Consider the following 20,998-nt stretch of genomic DNA (forward strand, 5'->3'; position numbering starts at 1 on the left):
TTTTATACTTCGTAAATTTACTTTAGTTTGAATTCAGGTCAGTTTGAATTCAACAATTTTGACTTTACTGTCTCAATTTTGATACAGTTCTTAATAGGAACTGTAGGAACAATTTATACAAAGTGGACTACTTCACACTCCATTTTGGTCTAGTTTGGTTGGGTTTAAAACTAATTCGAGAGAGTGTAAGCATCTTCTGCAGGTCTCATAATACATTTTTCTAAGTTGTATTATTCTGAAGTATACAATTCTGTAAAATACCCCCATACTGTCAAACATGCAAAAAAAAATTGCCCAATACAGGATCACTGAAGTTTTCTGTCAGGAGAGGCTGAGTCTGTATCTATGGCCATAACATGTATCAATGAGGGCTTTTCTATGTTACAGTTGGCATGGGCAGTAAACAGCTTGGTATTTAATTAACCATGACCAGAGAAGGGTGATGGCAGGCAAAAAGGGGGAGGTAAAGATGGTGGCTGAGAGGAGAGCTGGTGTGGGATGCAGTTGGGGGTTGTATGAGGGCAGAGGGGGTGGACTCTTGATGCGACTCACTTCACAGAACTTTGACTGTGAATATAGGCCCTGGAGGTAAACCACATTTTCAAATATTCACCACCTGTGAAGGTGACGCAACTGGGCCACATTCTCCCTGCCAGACACTGATGGCTTACTCATGGTGTTTTGTCACTCTAAGACTGGAGACAATTGGATAGTTACCACTGTTGCATACTCCTGATTATCCTTCAATCCATCCTTTAAGGTTACCGGTCAAGGCAAACACGGAAGGATCCGGTGTCCACCGTGAAACAGATCAGTCAAGTGTGGTGTGTTGACGTGAGGCGGAAGTGTGAATGGATGTGATCATTGGCTCTACGGAAACAACCATGTTACAGTCAATGGGACATTTTCACACCATCTTAAGCCCTCGGATCATTCAGATAACAGCTTGCCACCTTGGTCCCTCTGCAAAACCCTTAAAGATGAATGGAGGCTTTAAGATGAGGCAATACAAAAACATATGTAGGACAAGGTACGAAAGCCTCAGCGTTTTTACTCCTATCCTGCTTTCATTCACGTTTTAATGTCCAATCAAGGTCTCCCTCGGGGCTACTTTCTGGCGGTGGTTGGCTGCCCTCCCAGAACTGACCCATGGGTCCGGGGGGGCGGCTGCAGGCTGAAGAGACGGCAACCGTGAGGTGAGCAGATCAGGCTCCGTTCACGTTTGCTGCCATTGATTGGGCTTCTTTGAGGAGAAGTGACATGTCTCATGAAGTTGGGAAACCCTCGGGGTGACATAAGGAACATGACACCCTGTGGCTCTGTAGGGCACAATCTGCCAAGCCATGATCTAGATACCATTGTGTGCCTGTGTGTGTACGTGTGTGTGTGTGTTTGCGAGTCATCAAGGGGAAAAGTGTGTGTTTTTCTGTGTAGTCACCTTATTATGTGCCCCAACTAAGATGTGTAATTAAGACGGCGGTATAGTCATGAGTGTGTGACTGTGTTTCTCCATGTTCATTACAAAGGTAAGGGCATTGTATAGTGTGCATACATAGATTATTACACTGTGTACATATGCATCAGTCAAATTGTCTGCGCTTTATTATAGCTTTGTGTTTGGCTTTGGCCGGAGCGCCAAACCCTAAAGAATCAATCAGTCGGAGCGATAGAGGAACGGAGATGACGACGAGAAGAGAATGCAGAGTAAAATGAAACGCTTGAGTGTATACAGTGTATGGACACACTTACACCATTTATTAAAAGCAGTCCTGTACTAAGAGCAGAATGAAGAGGAATATAATCTTAGAAATAGGAAAGTCAGGTATAACAGAAGCTGAAATGTACTTATTTGTTCTGCTTACATTCACCCCCGACTGTGCTTTGTTAGTCTTCACGCATCTTTTTCTTTGTCCTGCCACCGTTTCAGGGCCCACTCTCTCTTCTTCCTCTTTACCCTCACTGTCCTTCACGTGCGTATAACCCTTATCTTACATTTGTCGTGCCTCCTTATCCTTCTTTTTATAACAAACTCTTTCAATCCGCCTCCCTCTCCTGGCAGCACACTCTCTCGAAAATGTTTTTGAAATACCTCTCTTTTAAGAGATTCTGTTGTAGCCATGATTTGATTGGGAGGGTCTGACCAAAGCGAAATGCATAAATTCACCTGAAATGTGCTGTGTTGGCCTTTTCCCAACAGTGTTCTAGCCACACAAAAAAAACTCCATAAGCATCTGTCATTTACTGTTACGCTGCACACACTTCCTGCCTACTGCGTGCCTCCTGTGTGAAATGGAGCACCCTGTCCGAAGTGTTGGGCCCAACACCTCTTCCCCGCCTCCTTGCCCACTGTGGACTCAGGCACCGTTGGATCGGGTCGGGTCTCCATTCATCAGGATGTTACCACTGGCACTAAAGCTCATTTTTTTAATTAAAACTCTGAATCCGTCAAGCTCGATTATGAATTGAACTCGGCCATGGCTGAATAAAACATGCACAGCTCACTTCTCTCTTGGTTTTTTTTCCCTAAGAACTGGGCGTGCCATGCTGCCAGTGTTGTGAAACAGCCTGGGAGCTTAGTGCATAACAATAATAACTCAACAGGCAGGCCACTGCCATTAGGGTCAATGCCATTATATTACACAAAACAGCTACAAGGGCTTTAGTCCTGCTGCTAGGCGAAAGAGCTACGTCGACGCCCAGGTTTGAATTGTTACACTTGATTATGTTTCTGTTTGTGTCACTTGATGATATCAGGTTGAAGCTTGACAACGTTTTGACTTCATTGGTCCGTTTTTCTAATTTATTGCCTTTCGGTTTTGTGAGTACAACTGACATCGTCCCAGAGAGTGCAGGGATGAGCCAGCTGAGGGGAAATTTGCCCTGTGGAGCATAGCGAATAAAGCGCTTCGTGATACTTTATTTCAGTCAGAGGACTACCAACTTCAATTCCATCTTACAGCTTTGCACAAGCAAACTCATGAATGATAATTGTTTCCTAATTGAAGGTGTTGGTGCGACTCACTTCACTGACTGTGGTGATGCAAATGAAGTCCTCTGGTACTCGTAGCTCCTGCCATCACCTTTTTCACCCAGGCTCCTATGGTTTTACCGCCAGTTGCATATATTTGCATCTATGAATATGGCAAGCTGTTCTATTTGTTATTTTACAAAATGTATTAAAGGTCTGATCTGTACAGCTAGGCTACGATTCATTGGCCTGCAGACCACGTGGCAAACACTGCAATTACTCACCCTCCTTTGTTTAACAGGGTTCTTTTTGTATGTATTTTGTAGATGATATCTTAATAAGGAGCACAAGAAAGTTATACTGTAGAGGTGTTATGGCATGGATGGTGCTGATTATACTGTAGGTCATTAGAGCAGGTCTTTCCAGAGAACACTCCGAAGCGTGTTTGATTAAAGTGCTGTGATAGTTGTCACACAGTTTGGAGTGACAGGTCTGGATGTCCGGGTGCCTTCAACGGCGCCGAGGCTTACTCTGCTGAGTGCCTGGAGGCTGGCTGCTGGGTGGGTTTAAACACGGAACGCTCCTAGATGGCATTATCTCCGTGGGGAGTCTCATCATTGGCTGGAAGAGGAGGTGCACACAGCCCTGGAAGACTGCTGGAGACAAGTATGACAGCCTCATGCCTCCATGAAATAGTGATGATTAGGCGGAAAAACAACAGTGTAAAATACAATCTATGCCGTACTGGAATGCTAGTCTCTAGAGATGCACACATGGGTTAAAACATATGCCAACATAAGCCACCAATAACGCCCTTTAATTATGTAATCTATCTCACACCTTCACAACATGAACCCACTAATTAATATTTTCAATTAGTAACAATTTATTAATTAAAATGTTAAATGAATACTTGAGAATGAGATCAATCCTCCAGACGAGTGGAGAACAGACATTTTCAGAGATTAATGTAATATTACAAAGTGGGATAAGAGTCCAGTTGATGGCTGTTAGCATTGCTATGGTCCACAAAACAGCAGTCATCAGATGCTGCACTAGAGAACACTGGTCACCATCCATCAGTGTACATAACCAAAGCAATATTATGACACTATGACACTATCTATGCACTCAGTAAGGGGACGTTTTCAAAGCCACAGTAAGCCATTGCATTGTGACAGGAAACAAAATGGAGTCATTGTCATCTTCAACTTTTTGTTCATCGTTTTTTCCGGTATTTTTTGCCAACAGTACAGTGGGCAACTGTAGCTCCAGGTCTGGGCTGGTTTTTCCCAGGATGGAAGGCAGAGAAAAACATGAACACCACGGTACTGATCTGGATTAGGTTATGTTCTTGTCTCAGCACATTTTAGGAGCATGTTTGTGATATATTTGACTGTATCCAAGAGTTATTGGTTTTCACATATGGGAAGCAGATTTTGAAAGCTAGCCACAGTATATCCCCATATCCGCAGAAAATTCAATTCAGACCCATTTATATATCCCTGCACACATAAAAGACAAGTAAAACACTGTTGTCTCTCTTGCTCACGTACACATGAACACAAATACACATTCAAATGGTCTATTTGAATCCACAAATGAAATGTGCATTCAAATAGGATTGAAAGATTACAGCGGTCTTTATGTGCAACGCAACATAAAGACCTTTGTAAGGATAATTTTATAGCACCTCCTCCACTCAGGAAGGTTTTCCATGACCGCTAAAATGGAGCAGAGTCTCGCCTGTTTCTTTGCTTTTTATCTAAAAGCAGCACACAGTCAGCCTGTGGGTATGTGGCCGAGGCTCCATAATATCTGCACTACCAGCAGGCACTGATAGCCGAGGCGGTTCAGGCGTAACGAGATGGGTTGGTATTTCAGCACCTTGTCAGCAAAGGCCTGCTCCTTTTAGAGGTCAAATGAGCAGCCCCGCAACAACAATATCTGGTGTGTTTGGTATGCCGGAGAGCTCTTCATCATTATTTGAGCTGCAACCGTTAACCACTGCAAAATACTCCACTTCATTTAACTATGGGTAGAATGCGTAAGCAGGTTACCAGAGTGCTAGTTTGATGGTATTACCGATAAGCTTGGCTTAACGGAAATGCAGAGAATGTCCTTGTCGAAAGCAGAATTGTGATACGTGGAATGAGAGACAGAGTGGACAGCACAGTCCAGAGCTGTGAGTTTCCCCTGCAGCCTGAGGCCAGTCCAGAGCAGCCAGTTTCCCCTGCAGCCTGAGGCCAGTCCAGAGCAGCCAGTTTCCCCTGCAGCCTGAGGCCAGTCCAGAGCAGTGAGTTTTCCCTGCAGCCTGAGACCAGTCCAGAGCAGCCAGTTTCCCCTGCAGCCTGAGGCCAGTCCAGAGCAGCCAGTTTCCCCTGCAGCCTGAGGCCAGTCCAGAGCAGCCAGTTTCCCCTGCAGTCTGAGACCAGTCCAGACCAGTGAGTTTCCCCTGCAGTCTGAGACCAGTCCAGAGCAGCCAGTTTCCCCTGCAGTCTGAGACCAGTCCAGAGCAGCCAGTTTCCCCTGCAGCCTGAGACCAGTCCAGAGCAGCCAGTTTCCCCTGCAGCCTGAGGCCAGTCCAGAGCAGTGAGTTTCCCCTGCAGCCTGAGGCCAGTCCAGAGCAGTGAGTTTCCCCTGCAGTCTGAGACCAGTCCAGAGCAGTGAGTTTCCCCTGCAGTCTGAGACCAGTCCAGAGCAGCCAGTTTCCCCTGCAGCCTGAGACCAGTCCAGAGCAGTGAGTTTCCCCTGCAGCCTGAGGCCAGTCCAGAGCAGCCAGTTTCCCCTGCAGCCTGAGGCCAGTCCAGAGCAGCCAGTTTCCCCTGCAGTCTGAGACCAGTCCAGACCAGTGAGTTTCCCCTGCAGCCTGAGGCCAGTCCAGAGCAGTGAGTTTCCCCTGCAGTCTGAGACCAGTCCAGAGCAGTGAGTTTCCCCTGCAGTCTGAGACCAGTCCAGAGCAGCCAGTTTCCCCTGCAGCAGAGGCCAGTCCAGAGCAGTGAGTTTCCCCTGCAGCCTGAGGCCAGTCCAGAGCAGCCAGTTTCCCCTGCAGCAGAGGCCAGTCCAGAGCAGTGAGTTTCCCCTGCAGCCTGAGGCCAGTCCAGAGCAGCCAGTTTCCCCTGCAGCCTGAGGTCAGTCCAATGCTGCAGTATTACCTCAGCTAGATACTGAGGAGTGTTGTCCTCAGTGTAGGAAGAGATGTTTCATCATGAGTGACAGAGTCCTCCACAACCACATAGCGGTCTGCCACAAGTGCATTAGAGGCAGTCACTAATTCAATTTGTATGTCAGACCGTGTCTTGTATTTTAGTTTTCCAGTTCGGTTTCACAGGTCATTGAGGTCTGGGCCGGACTCTAAAGCCACGGCATGACTGTCCCACATTCCGATGACCTTGCTTCTGAATATTAGTAATTGGTTCTAATTGTCAATCCATGACCAGTGGGACTTCCGCCCTATGTACATCTGGAAGCAACAAGGCTCTGTCTAACGCCTGACAGCTGGATCAACACAGTTAACACAGAGGTCTTCAACAGGTTGATAATGAGCTACCAGTTAGTACCACTACATTTATGAGTGGATCGACAAAGCAATCCTGACTGCATGTGTTTTTCTTGTGTTTCACTGCAAACTGTCTGTTATGTGGTAACAGACACAAAAGTATCCGACAAAGCAAGTTACCTGCTACTATTTTATAAATGCACCAGAGATATTGCAACAATCCTATTTAGCCGTTATTGGCTTAAAAGCAAGGGGAAAGCTTAGTATTGCCGACATTGCCATGAAATGAGAAGCAGCAAAACCATTGCTGGACCTGCATATTCCCTTTTTGCTGGATGCCCGATCAAAGGCAGAATCGTTTGAGATATAAATTGTAATTTAATCATTAACATGGGCCCAGGCGTAAAATGTAATTTAATAATTTTTCTTAATAAATAATTGTAATTGTGGGTGTAAAAAACTGAGAAATATTCAAAACCAGGAAAAATTGCACTGAGATATTTTTAATATTTCATAGAACCCCTTTAGAGATGCATATTGATGGTGTCAGATTGCTGCCGTGCTAAAAAAGAGGAATGGTACAGTGGTAGCATTTATTCTGTGGAGAGTAATGCTTCTACGATCAAACAGAAAAGATGGTTGCCGTGTTAATTGTATTAATGGTAATGCATGTTCAGCAGGTTGGTCAGTCTGGTAGCTGCATCTGAACTCAACATTCAGGACACCACAAACCCCCATCTTTATCATGTCACAAGGAGAGTGTGCATTTTATCACAGCCACTTACATGCCTAAGTTATTAATTTCCCTCAGAACCATTTTCCGGACATGTGCATTGGCAGAAAGATGGTAAATGTTTCCTTGGGTCACCTTTCTCCCTGCCTCTAGCTTCATGACCACATGCAGAGGGGAAAGGTCAGTTATATCAATCCTGTTTAAATACTAATGTTGAAGCTGCTTACTCACAAGCAACATAATATATACAGTACCAGTGATAAGAAGGATGCACCTTCTCATTCAATGGTATTTCTTAATTTTTTTTACTATTTTCCAGAAGAATTTTGAATACATCAAAACTCTGAAATAACACACTTGGAATAATGTAGTAACTAAAAAAGCATTAAATAAATCAAAAAACATTTATATTTTAGATTCTTCAAAGTATCAACCTTCTGACTTGATGAAAGCTTTGCACGCTCTTGGCATTCTCTCAACCAGCTTCATGATGTTGTGGCAGTTTAAGGAAGGACAGAGGCGCAGTGAGAATCGAGGACTTCTAATTAAAAGAACTAAGACACAAAACTAAACTAAAACAAAAACTAATGTAGAAAAACAAAACAAAACAGAACAACATTTCATATGCAATGGACTCCAAAATGATGACTGATGTGCCAGGACATGACATATGGTTTTATGTATAACCACCCTACCTTGTCACTCTGTATACTTGCCCTAACGCATTAAGATAAATAAATTCCACCCATTAAATTTAACAAGACACACATGATAATTCAAATGAATTCCGGGTGAATACCTCATTTTGGTAGTTGTGAGAATACAAAGTGTGCAAAGCTGTCATCAAGGCAAAGGGTGACTGCTTTGAAGAATCTATAATATGAAATGTATTTTAATTTGTTTAAGACTTTTTTGGTTGCCACATGATTCCATATGGGTTATTTCATAGTTTTGATTTCTTGACTGTTTCTCTACAATGTGGAAAATAATAAAACAAACTACCTTTGAATGAGTAGGTCTTTTGACTGGTACTGTATGTCATGGCATGTCTATTTTCTGATGAGAGTGCAATGATTTATTCATTCATTAATGTAAACGCTTGTTCCAGTGTGTCTCCGATACATCTTTCATAGAGCACTGCATATTTTGGGTCTTTTACTTCTAGCCCAGACCATTTCGAAAAGTAATCTATGCATGAAACATCTTTGATAACATGCTCCTGTCTGGAGGAGATCTGAATGTCATCAGCATTTCCCTGTACAGGGCTTGGGTTGGACATGTGGGCTGGGGCACAGCGTTAAAGCCATTTGGCTGGTACTTAACAACACACCATCAGCAGTCTTTTTCATGCCCATCTTATGCCACACACACACACACACACTCACACACCCATACACACACTCACACACAAAGGAAAGACCTTGCACACCTACTAATCCAAAGGTAGGATCCTGGTTCCAAAAATAACAGATTGGAATGAGATGGATGGAGAAGGACAGATTATTGTGTCTCTAATCTATGAAAAGCTGTCAATAAAACAGATTTAAAGTGATTACGTTGCTGCTTTCGGCCCGGGGGTCACTCAGGATTTCTCACCGTTCCAAAATGCTGCATTAAAGTCATACACACCTGTAACAGATTTCTCTAAAGTAAAAATTGCCCAGTTATAGCAGATTTGCTCTCATACACTGAGAAGCACATGGGCAATGAATCTACCGGTCAAAGATCCAGCACACTTACAGAATCTACTCCCATCAGGAGTGAATGTGTAAAGAGAGTGAGTAGAGGACCAACTGCTTATTCTCAGTGTTGTGTCAAAACACATTATTTAACTACTCTTTAAAGACAGATGCTGTCTGAGTATAATCAGATATTGGGTTTTATCAGGACGATAGTTGGGCAGAAAATATTGATATTCGTTTTCATGCTCAAAACACTGGCAGAAATGTTTTTTGTTCCTCTGTGCATTTTAAACTTTTGTGCATATTTTGAAAATTATAATCTTTTTCCACCCGAAGACAAATTAATATAATACTTTGTCGTCTTCTTGGAACAGTGTTTGGGTGAATTTGTCAATACCGCAGTATGCTTGAGTTCCAGGCAAATGTATGTGTGAATACACGTGCCATAAACTGTTTAGAACCAGTGAGTGATTGTCTATTGTTTTCGTCCTCCGCACTCCCCAAAGTATCCAAGCAGGCAATGAAAATGAAATATTGCAAATTGCATTTGTTCTACGTATTCAAGCAAATATAACTACTGTCACGACAGACACTTACCATGTAATGAGAAGAGTGAGAATGCCAAAGAAATAGAGGGATGGAGAGTGACGAATACAGAGAGAGAGATGGCCACTCCAATCTCCACTCTCCAAACAGGCAATTTTATGCACCCGATGACCTGATGGTAAACATGTGATTGCATGCCTGGCTGTATGTGGTAATGAAGGGGCTGTGAGTAGCCACGTGCAGGGTTTTCCATTGAAGCCAATATAGTTCACAGCTCAGAGAGGTCTGGGCCTGTGTTTCATGGTCCAGCTCTTCTCGCTGGTCCCAGAAGTCAAGTTATACCTGATCAGGTGCTCAGCGAAGATCTGGGTCCATCCATATTGCCTGAAGATATGGGAACTGGATCCTAGGTCCAGCTCTCGCTTTTTATTTAATGTGGAGGTGTGTGGGTGCAACCGGGATACTGTATGTCCAAAGAACCAGGTTAACTAGTGGCACACATTTTTATCATTGTTTCATGACAGGTCTTTGTGTTTATGCACTGTGTCCACCAGTGATTAGTCCCATCCCCTCTGTGGCCTTCTGGTGCTCGCTGCTGTGCTATCAAAGACAAACCTCAGCTTGTCGATAACCACAATACTGCCCTCTACTTTATGGGCTCCTCCATATCCCTGGTGTTGTGACTGTAGAAGGCCTGTGGATTCAGTGGGTAATGTCTCTTGATAGCTTTTCTGTATTATGACTTTTCAGAGATACACAACAACCTGGCTCTCTGTGTGTGTGTGTGTGTGTGTGTGTGTGTGTGTGTGTGGGGGGGGGGGTCTCTGTTTGTGTGTATGTGTTCAAATGGTGTAGTCTCACCATTCTACTGTTATTTTGTGCGTATAGTTATGCGTTTGCTAGTGTGATGGAACTCCATTTTGTCCGCTCGTTAACATTATTGTCCATCTAATTGCTGGTCTATTTTGACAGGGCATCCTCACCACCACCACCTGGCCCCCGTGCCACCCTGGCCCCCCGTGCCACACTGGCCCCCCGTGCCACACTGGCCCCCCATGCCACACTGGCCCCCATGCCACACTGGCCCCTGTGCCACACTGGCCCCTGTGCCACACTGGCCCCCCGTGCCACACTGGCCCCCCATGCCACACTGGCCCCCATGCCACACTGGCCCCTGTGCCACACTGGCCCCTGTGCCACACTGGCCCCTGTGCCACACTGGCCCCCCGTGCCACACTGGCCCCCATGCCACACTGGCCCCTGTGCCACACTGGCCCCCCATGCCACACTGGCCCCCATGCCACACTGGCCCCCATGCCACACTGGCCCCTGTGCCACACTGGCCCACGTGCCACACTGGCCCCCCTGCCACACTAGCCCCCCGTGCCACACTGGCCCCCCTGCCACACTAGCCCCCCGTGCCACACTGGCCCCCCTGCCACACTGGCCTCCGTGCCACACTGGCCCCTGTGCCAGTTGTAATTGTGTGATTTATGGGTGACGAAGGCATCCAATTACAAAGCCATAATATCTGTGTCACGCCTCATATCCTCCACAGTGTCTCTACATTGTATGAGCCATGCTAGCACAAGATTTCATTAATGACAATTACACTTTTATTGTCCATTTAGGCCCACTTATTACCTGGAACAGTCGGAAAACATCCTTAATTAGTCACATGTTTGAATTCACTGTTGCTCTGTTCTGGGCCCATGGGCTGAACGCTGAGGAGTTGAACCCCTGGTATAAGTGTTGAAGCCCTGGTATTAGTGTTGAAGCCCTGGTATAAGTGTTGAAGCCCTGGTATAAGTCTTGAAGCCCTGGTATAAGTGTGGAAGCCCTGGTATAAGTGTTGATGCCCTGGTATAAGTGTTGAAGCCCTGGTATAAGTGTTGAAGCCCTGGTATAAGTGTTGAAGCCCTGGTATAAGTGTTGAAGCCCTGGTATAAGTGTTGAAGCCCTGGTATAAGTGTTGAAGCCCTGGTATAAGTGTTGAAGCCCTGGTATAAGTGTTGAAGCCCTGGTATAAGTGTTGAAGCCCTGGTATAACTTACCCAATTTACGGCTTGTATTATCCTGATCTGAACTGTGAAAGAATGACATTCCGAACACCATTTTCTTGCAATTACACCTGGAATTAAAGGGGAAATCTCTAATTTGCTCCCATCCTGTGGAAGTTACATGAATTACAACAAAAGCAAATTGAAACCAACTCTCGACTCGCTTTACTTTCATTAATAGTTGTTTTTTAAATATTAAAAAGGGCACGATGATTCTGTGATGTATTCCGTGTTTGTCTTGTCACTTGAACAGAAATGTAGTAAACTGTGTAGAATTTTAAGAACCAGGAAATGATGGATGGATTTTACTTTATTCCGTCAGCCATTACTCATTTGACGAGAGATGATTGCAGGTCTTAGGGACACTGATGGAAGAGAGGGAGGCTGCCACTGACAACAGATGCCAGTCAATTTAACATTTTAGGATTAGCGTTTTTATTCACCAAAAATAATTTCTGTGTAAATATTGTTATGATAAAAAGTTATCATTCCACTATTACTGCAGATATGCATAATGTAAATATTTGGAAATGCTCTTATATGACAGTGCAACATTTCTATATTATGCTCCCTTAAAATGCTTCCTGCCTGTGTTGTGTCTTCATTGCAATCGCATTGCATTCAGTTTTTTGGGTAATATTTCTCACTGGTCCAATATTTACAATGTTCATGTTGAAAATCAAGAATTGGGTAGGGCATGTGCAGTTATTTTTCATGACCTTCATTAACATCTGTGGAAACAGGTATGATTTTAATGTGAAATCCATCCTCAAATATTTTGGGTGTTTCTTTATTTCCTTTGATAAGCTATACTTAAGATGTAGATGTAGGGCTTCACAGAAAGCAGGGCAAACACGTGATGACTATTTAACAAACCGTTTGCTCAAATGTAACTGTGGAAACATACACTGTTCACTATATTGTCGACTCTACATAACCAATGTTTCTAACCATTTTACTGAATCTTGGAGGGCAATTAGGATTCAAACGTATGGTACAATATTAGGAGGGCATCGTTAGGTGCTATGCTACAGTAGGCTGCCTACTAAATAGACATTCCTGCAGTACTGCATGAGGAAGATGAAAGCTAGGTTACTCTTAGCTCACGACTGATGCACCCTTTCTGGCAAAATAGCCAAGATAAGATACTCTGAAAACATTGCTGTTGTCCACTCACTGAAAGTTTTTACAGCAGGAGACACATGTTTTTCAAACCCCATCCAAAGTTTGTCCCATAAGATTATTATAAAATTCAGAAAACTGTTGAAAGCCATTGATAATGTACCCATGATAATGTACAACCATTCTAGAGGCACACATTTCTGTGGACAGAAGAGTGGCATTCTACATTTAGCTTAAGTGTTACCCAGATGATGAACTTCCCAAAAGTAGGTTGCAGTAAAAAAAATCTAAGCTAAATAAAAAGAAATGTGCCTCTCGGGCCCCATACATGTTTGAGCCCAAGGACCTCAGTCCCGGCAAGAGCCTGATTATATGACCAGCCTTTGTGTGCTTCAAGTGACGTTCTGGGAATAACTATCATAGAACTTAATGGGTTCATCATCTGAAAGTGGTTACTCTCCTCTGCACACGGTTGTAGTTTACACTCTGTGTAACCAGTGTGTCTTGTGTAAAAAGTGTCAGAGATGTTGATGATGTCAGAGACAGTGTTTAAAATGAACCAATAGCAACGGCGCATGGGTTGCATATCAGAGTTTGTCAAATGCCAGGGCACATCAATTTGTATGAATGGGAAAGTGTGCGTTTTTGTCTGTGTGTGCATATACACTCTACTGTATCTCAGTGTCCATCAACAGTGTGTGGAGAGGCCTATTTTAATTGTTGCCATGGAAACTGTGCACCGCTAGAGAAGATTCAACAGATTCAAAGAGAGCATCTCCCCCATCTCTCTTTATTCCTGTCTCCCCCTCCCTCCCATCTCTCTTTATTCTTGTCTCCCCCTCCCTCCCATCTCTCTTTATTCTTGTCTCCCCCTCCCTCCCATCTCTCTTTATTCCTGTCTCCCACCTCTCTCCCATCTCTCTTTATTCCTGTCTCCCCCTCCCTCCCATCTCTCTTTATTCCTGTCTCCCCCTCTCTCCCATCTCTCTTTATTCCTCTCTCCCACCTCTCTTCCTGTGTCCCCCTCTCTCCCATCTCTCTTTATTCCTCTCTCCCGCCTCTCTTACTGTCTCCCCCTCTCTCCCGCCTCTCTTTCTGTTGTCCCCTCTCTCGCGTCTCTCTTTATTCCTCTCTCCCACCTCTCTTCCTGTCTCCCCCTCTCTCCCATCTCTCTTTATTCCTCTCTCCCGCCTCTCTTCCTGTCTCCCCCTCTCTCCCACCTCTCTTACTGTCTCCCCCTCTCTCCCGCCTCTCTTTCTGTTGTCCCCTCTCTCGCGTCTCTCTTTATTCCTCTCTCCCACCTCTCTTCCTGTCTCCCCCTCTCTCCCATCTCTCTTTATTCCTCTCTCCCACCTATCTTCCTGTCTCCCCCTCTCTCTCGTCTCTCTTTCTCCCATCTCTCTTTTATCAGCTGCCGTTACTCTCTTCTATTCTCTTTTGTGATGTCTGTCTCCTCTCCTTCATAACTCTACACCCCTCCCAAACTCTAACCCACCACTCATATCACTCACTTTTGATGTCTCTTGGTCCATGTATCTATTTTCTTACTTCTCTGTCCTGACCCACTCCTCTGTCCTCCCCCTCCCGCTCCCTTTGTTTCTCTCTCCCCCTCACTTCTCTTCTCTCCCTCTCCTATCCCTCTCTCTACCTCTCTCTCTTCCTCTCTCCTTTCTCAGCCTCTTCTCTACCCACCTCCCTCCCCTCTCTCCGTCTTTCCAGCCTTTCTTTTGAGTGTGCAATTGATAATTAACGCAGAGGCCTGCAATTAGTGCTGACGAACCTTCAGCAATTAGTTATAACTATTATTGTGACCTCCATATGTAACTCCTTCCTTTTCATTCACCAGCATTTCGCCAAACCTCTTTCACTCTCATGATGACTGTCTTTCCTGTCTCTTTTTTTTTTACTCCCTTGTGGGAACTGAAAACCCAGAAATCCATGTTCCCTATCCCAAGGCCCTAAACCTAACCCTTAATGCCTAAACTTAGCATAGCCCTAATGCCTGAGGCTAGACATAACCTGTGGTGCCTATTTCTAAAAGTGAAACCGAATTGAACACAGTGCCCAATTGTGTGTTAAATCCTAAACTTAACCCTTAAGCCATAAATCACATTTGGGACCAGCCAAAGGACTTTTCAGGTTAAATTATATGTGGGGACGTAGATGGTCCCAGCTCGCACAAAAACGTGTTGTTCAATAAAATATGTGCCTTTTGTATCTCTGATATTTTAAGTACCAATAACACTGACATTCAGAATTTTTAAAGCATATTATAATAAAGCCCCCATTCACTCTTTTATACCACCATTGTATGCATAATAAACCACAATCATTTTGTCCATTGAAATGCTCAGTTTGATGTGTGGGCGACAGGAATAAAATAATATGTATACAGTCTATTAATATACACAGCCCTGATTGATGTGCTAAAATGGTCTAGATTTTCTAGTTTTAGCAGATGCTCTAATCCAGAATGTTCTACAGTAGTGAATTTCATCACATTATCAAACGTAATCATGCTGGCTCCTCGTTCTGTATTCTGTGACTTTTAGAACAACTGTATTCCACTTAATTACAACATTTCTCACATTTCTCACCCAAGTTCTCGCCCAGCGTTAAAGGTACATTCATTTACTTTTCTTTTTAACGCCAATTCAGATGATGGTTATTTCTTTTATGAAATACAGTAATTAACAATAAGAAAATAAAAATACTCTTCCTCAATTCATGGCCAACGCTATTAAGTGAACTCAACAATACATTAAATGGTGAAATAATTTGATTTAGAAGCAAAGTATTTGTAATGTTCAAGCATAGATAAGAGATAAGCAGGCTAGAAATGTAAAGGAATTCACTTTTTGAATACATTATTGTTGATTTATTTTATTCCTTAATTTTTTATTGTTTCCAATTGTATCCATTGGCATGTTCCTTGGAAAGGACTCCCAAAAGTATAAGGAGAGCTGAAGATTGTACCAGGCCTTCTTCCAAGGCATCCACGCCAAGACATTTAGCTTTTTTCCCACATCGCTTGTCCATTCAGGAAGTAATTTGAGTCCAGGCATACTCACATGTGGAGGTGGGAATTGGCTCAGGAAAGTCCGGTTTTGGTGAGATCTGTGTTATACTGAGGTTGGAAAAGAGACTGGGGGTATTTGTCTCAGGCTGACCGAAATTTGGCTTGTAAAGCAACACAACTGAATTGGAGAGGTGCAGGAGGCTGCCATAATGAGTGCCCTGGGAGCAATTAGTGTTAACTGCCCAGTGTTAAGTGGTCAGGGACAAAACAAATGATTCCGACTTCTAGATTTGGTACAGGAGCCTTGTAGTTGTGATGAGGAAGGACCTTTAGTGTGTTTTGAAAAAAGGGGTAAACTCATTTTAATAACAATGATGATAGTAACAAAAGACTGTTAAATCACTCAAAAGACACTGCCATTGTGGAGTGGCCTTCTATTGTCTCCATTCTTCCTCCCCTCTCTGAATTACAACTAATGACGGTCTTTAAATGAAAGAGATGTGGGCATCCAAGTAGAGCCGAGGAACGAAGTGGATGGAGAGTAAATTAGGGCCAAATAGAACGGAGGAGAAGTGGAGGGGTGATGAGGGGCTAGTCATCCATCGCTCCCTCATCCATCACATAATCAATTTCAGAATCTGTCCGTCTGTCTGTGTGCCAGTGAGCCGGGATCACCCCCCCCCATCCAACCGGTTAAAGTGTGTTTCTTTCAAACTCTCTCTCTTTTCTGTCCCCCTCTTTTGCACTCTCTCCTCCTCCTGCCTAATCTATTTCCCCTCTCCCCCTCCCTGTCAGGGACTCAGCCGCCCGTCCAGCGGGAGAGTTTATATCATCCATAATAAAGAGCCTTATCCTGCTTCAAACCACACCTCATGAAATATTGATCAGTAGGTGTGTCTATACCCTGTTTCTATGTGTGTATCCACGTGTGTGACGTATTCATGCACAATTTATGTATGTCAACTCCTCCCCTTCCCCCGTTCAACTCCTCCCCCGGGGAGCGCGCCGGTTCCGCTAACACTGATCTACAGTGATTCATGTCAAAGGCTCTAGGCAATCCCCATGTCAATGAATGTGACCACATTAACTCCTCTCTGTTTATGTCTCCATGCCCCGCCCCCGCCCCGCCCCCCGCCAGGTACCACATTCCCACTCCTCTACCATGCCTTCCTGCGGCCGCTACGGCCACTCCCGACTCCAGGAGAAGAGACGTCCGCCGGGACTCCGTGCGGCCTGCGCCTCCCTCTCCCTGCCCCTCCTCGGCCTCGCGCTGTGCCTGCTCCATCTGCCCCTCGCCTGCCACTCCCGCAGAGACAAGGGTGGGGGCATGGCCCACTACATCCCCGTGGGCCAGTCCCCCCGTCACCAGGTGTTGCCCAAGCTGCTGCCGGGCCTGAGCATCGCCGTGGTGCTGGTGGGCAACTCCAGCGAGGTGGCACTGGCAGGTGCCCGGGAGAAGGACGACTTCCTGCACATGCCTCTGGCGCCCAACGTGGAGGTGCTCACCATGAATGAGACGGACCCCAAGAGCATCATCAAAAGCATCTGTGACCTGATGACGGAGCACTGGCTGCAGGGCGTGGTGTTCGGGGACGACACGGACCAGGAGGCCATCGCCCAGATCCTGGACTTCATCTCAGCTCAGACGCACATACCCATCCTGGGGGTCCGCGGGGGCTCCTCTATGATCATGGCCGCTAAGGTACAGGCTGTGTGTGTGTGTGTGTGTGTGTGGGCATGTGTGTGTGGGCTTATGTGTGTGTGTGTAAGTGAGAAAGTGTGATTATAAAATAATATAAAGTGTGATTTTGAATTTAGCCGCAGGTTGTATTTTGTCAGAACGGACAGTGAAATTGACTACAATGGAGAATAATTGAACTCCTCCAACATATGAAGACAGAGACCTCACTGTCTCTTTTCGTGATCATGACATAACTTGGGAAAAGCTTGCCTAAATGTAAATAACTAACTAAAGTCCTGGAGAAATTATCAGCTTTATTATAAAGAAAAAATCTTGATTAAAGCATTAGGATAGTTTTTTGCCAGACGGCGTAAGTGGAGCCACCCAAGAAGAGCGAATTCCTCTGACTGACTGAGTGACTGACTGCCCGTTGGTAAGTAGCGTAGTGGTTAGAGACGCTGTCTGCCACACAGGTAACTGGTCACTAAATCCACCCAGGGATTTGTAAGTAAAACAGCTTATTGTTATGTTGTGATGGCCGAACTGCAATCAACAAGTCTAACATCAGGATTCGCTTGAAGTGTTGAACTCTTTGTCTTGAAACACACTGGCCTCTCACTCTAGAAGAGCAGTTCAGAGTGAGGGTAACAAAACATATTTCTCTCTCCCAACTAATCCACTTGATAGAACTTTGTGAAGAAATAATTATGCCAAAAAACTAACAACAAAAATATTTAATGTTGATTGACAAACGTTTAAAAACGTTACATATTTCTCCCGGTTGCCTGGTTTTTCTTTCTGGTTTCTTAGTGTGGGTCTTTTGCCCTTGTCTTAAACTATGGTCTCTTCACAAACGAATCAGCGTTGAATTTTTTACAGCTTTAAAATGCCATTATCAGATCAACGTCGGATCATTCATGGTACCCACAGACGGTGAAACAGGCAGGTAGAGGAACGACAGAGAGCCACAGTGGTTGTGCTTGAAGAAAAACGCAAAGCCTGTTGAAGTTGGAGACAGGATCAGCGTGGTGCGATAGCAGGGAACAGGAAGACAGAAAAGACGTGGCTACAAGGAGGAGAAGGTGTGAAAGGAAAGAATGACTCAACAAGACTGGCATGAGATGCCATTGTTGTGGCGAAGCAGAAAGAGACAGAGAGAGGGAGAGAGAATGCTCCAGGAAGCTGTACTTCAACCAGACCCAGTGTGCTACCTCTGTGTGTGAGACCTCCACACATCCCTCCGTGGCTCGTTGTAATGACATTTCTCCCTAACCCCTTTTCATTCTATTGACTTTAGCCGTGTCTAATGGGATAAAGCAGTATGCTCCTGCTTTATCTTAGCCGGCTGGAGTCCGTGCGTGGACCGTGAGCCAGGGGACTGGATATTATTATTTTTTCAGGATAATCAACTTTAATTCAGCCTGAACAAATACAGCTGCATAAAATGGGCTCCCTGAAATGATGCCGTCCACAGGGGGATTCCAACCCGTGACACCATGCTGCTGGGGTTATGGCACAATGGGTTCCATTTGGAATTAACCACATCACCGACCGCTATGGTCACTCCATGTTTGCATCAACAGAGTCCACCAGCAAACATGACCAGCCAAGCCAACGTCATTCATCTTCCTCAAACCATTGTTATTACAGTATGCCAAAAATGGCAATATACAGTCTGGAACGCACGTAATTTTGTTAGAGCGCAAAAGTTGAGGGCTTCTTGTCAGATAGCCTACACTCAAAGAAAATGTTAGACTAAATAATCCCAGATTTAGATATTAAATTATCTTTTTAATGTGTGTAGTAAATATGGAGCAATCATGGAATGATTTTTAGCGGGGCTGGAAAATCTATGTTTACGGTATGGACAGGAGGTGATAAGTGGGAGTAAAGATCATAGAACTTTGCTCACATACTTGGACTGTGCTTTGGGCGGCCAGATAACCGTTGCCTAACGACTCAGAAAAATGTGATATTAGCATCACCAAGCTATGGTGAACTGACCAAGCTATGGTAAACCTGTGGTAACATAAACCTAACAGTTGTGGACACAAAAGATGTGGACACACTGGAGTCCTGAAGATACAGTGACCACATACATTCCATGTAGGGTAGGCACATTTCATAAAACAGATTTACCATGTCGATACAAAAAATAATAACAAAACAATTAAATAAAAAATCATTCCAATCTATTCTCTTGCTGTAATTAACCAGTAAACCTCAATCATGACAATACAAAACAAGTGTTTCTTATCATGGCCAAATATTACATAATGTTGAACACACAAAGTTGGAAGGCAACATTGTTGGTGAGTCACATACTATTTTCTTAGAGAGAAAGCAAGCTTAAAAAATCTGTGACACTTACCAGATGACGATAATTTGAAACACTCACCAGATGACGATCATTTGAAACATTTACCAGATGACGATCATTTGAAACATTTACCAGATGACGATCATTTGAAACACTTACCAGATGACGATCATTTGAAACATTTACCAGATGACGATCATTTGAAACACTTACCAGATGACGATCATTTGAAACATTTACCAGATGACGATCATTTGAAACACTTACCAGATGACGATCATTTGAAACACTTACCAGATGACGATCATTTGAAACACTTACCAGATGACGATCATTTGAAACACTTACCAGATGATGATCATTTGAAACACTCACCAGATGACGATCATTTGAAACACTTACCAGATGATGATCATTTGAAACATTTACCAGATGACGATCATTTGAAACCCTTACCAGATGTCGATCATTTGAAACTAACATCTTGTTGAAAGGCAGATGTTCAAAGGCAGATGTGAACCAACATGATTGTTGATAATACCTGCTGGGAATGCCCAGACCCGGCAGCACGGAGGGGCATTGAGGGGCAATGCCACCCCAGCGAGAATGTAGCTCTCTTGTAGCTCTCTTGCCTTCATCTGAAAATGTATTCGAAGATGTGCTTTAATAAGTGATATGACGTCTAAGCTGTACAGAATGTGCAACTATTGCAGGAACTAAAAGCTTTCGAATTTGACTGACAGCTGTGTATTTTGTTATTATATAGCCTCAGAAGGACATCCATGCTAAAACTATTTGCTTTCCCTCCCTCGTGCTGAAGTTACTATTCTACATTGGTCAAATCAAATGCCTGTCCAACGCGTTTGTCCTAGTGCCGGGCCTGGGGTTGCCGTCACGATTAGTCAGCTCAAAACACACAGACAAACAAACAAACACAGACAAAACACACAGACAAATCCAGTCTGATTGGATATTTTGTTTTTTCTTTGGTATCAAACCTTTACTTTCCAACCCAAACAAAAGAACTGATCAGAAGTAAATTAAAGTTAATGAAAAGATCAAATAAAAATAACCCCAAAAATAACCCAAACTTAAGAAAGTGATCAGAAGTAAATTAAAGTTAATGAAAAAGAAATGGAAAAAAAAAGACTGAATAATACAATTGATAATATGAATGAAATTTTAATATCTTTACCTCCGAAGGCAGAGAAGGCCCTGATGGCTTTGTAAGGTGAACAACTGGCCGTTATTTAGTCTGCTGTGACACCAAAGGGAGCATGCCAGGAACCAAACACACAGACACAGTGTCCCTTGCTCCCATAGCTAGTTAACATTTTGACATTAGCCATGGCAACAAAAAAATGACTG

At 44.0% G+C, this 20,998-nt stretch overlaps 1 protein-coding gene across 4 annotated transcripts in view; it reads left to right on the forward strand.

Moving 5' to 3' along the window:
- Positions 1–20,998, forward strand: part of LOC105006258 (glutamate receptor ionotropic, NMDA 2B) — a 120,212-nt gene that overhangs the window by 30,656 nt on the left and 68,558 nt on the right. For 3 of the 4 annotated variants that reach the window (XM_034295577.1, XM_034295576.1, XM_034295575.1), the window contains one exon: positions 16,768–17,331. In XM_034295577.1, the coding sequence (XP_034151468.1) occupies positions 16,768–17,331 (564 nt within the window). Of the gene's footprint in view, positions 1–16,424; positions 16,521–16,767; positions 17,332–20,998 lie in introns of all 4 variants that reach the window. The other variant, XM_034295578.1, reaches the window with a different exon arrangement.

Source organism: Esox lucius, chromosome 11 (assembly GCF_011004845.1).
Source record: "Esox lucius isolate fEsoLuc1 chromosome 11, fEsoLuc1.pri, whole genome shotgun sequence".
Classification (NCBI taxonomy): Eukaryota; Metazoa; Chordata; class Actinopteri; order Esociformes; family Esocidae; genus Esox; species Esox lucius.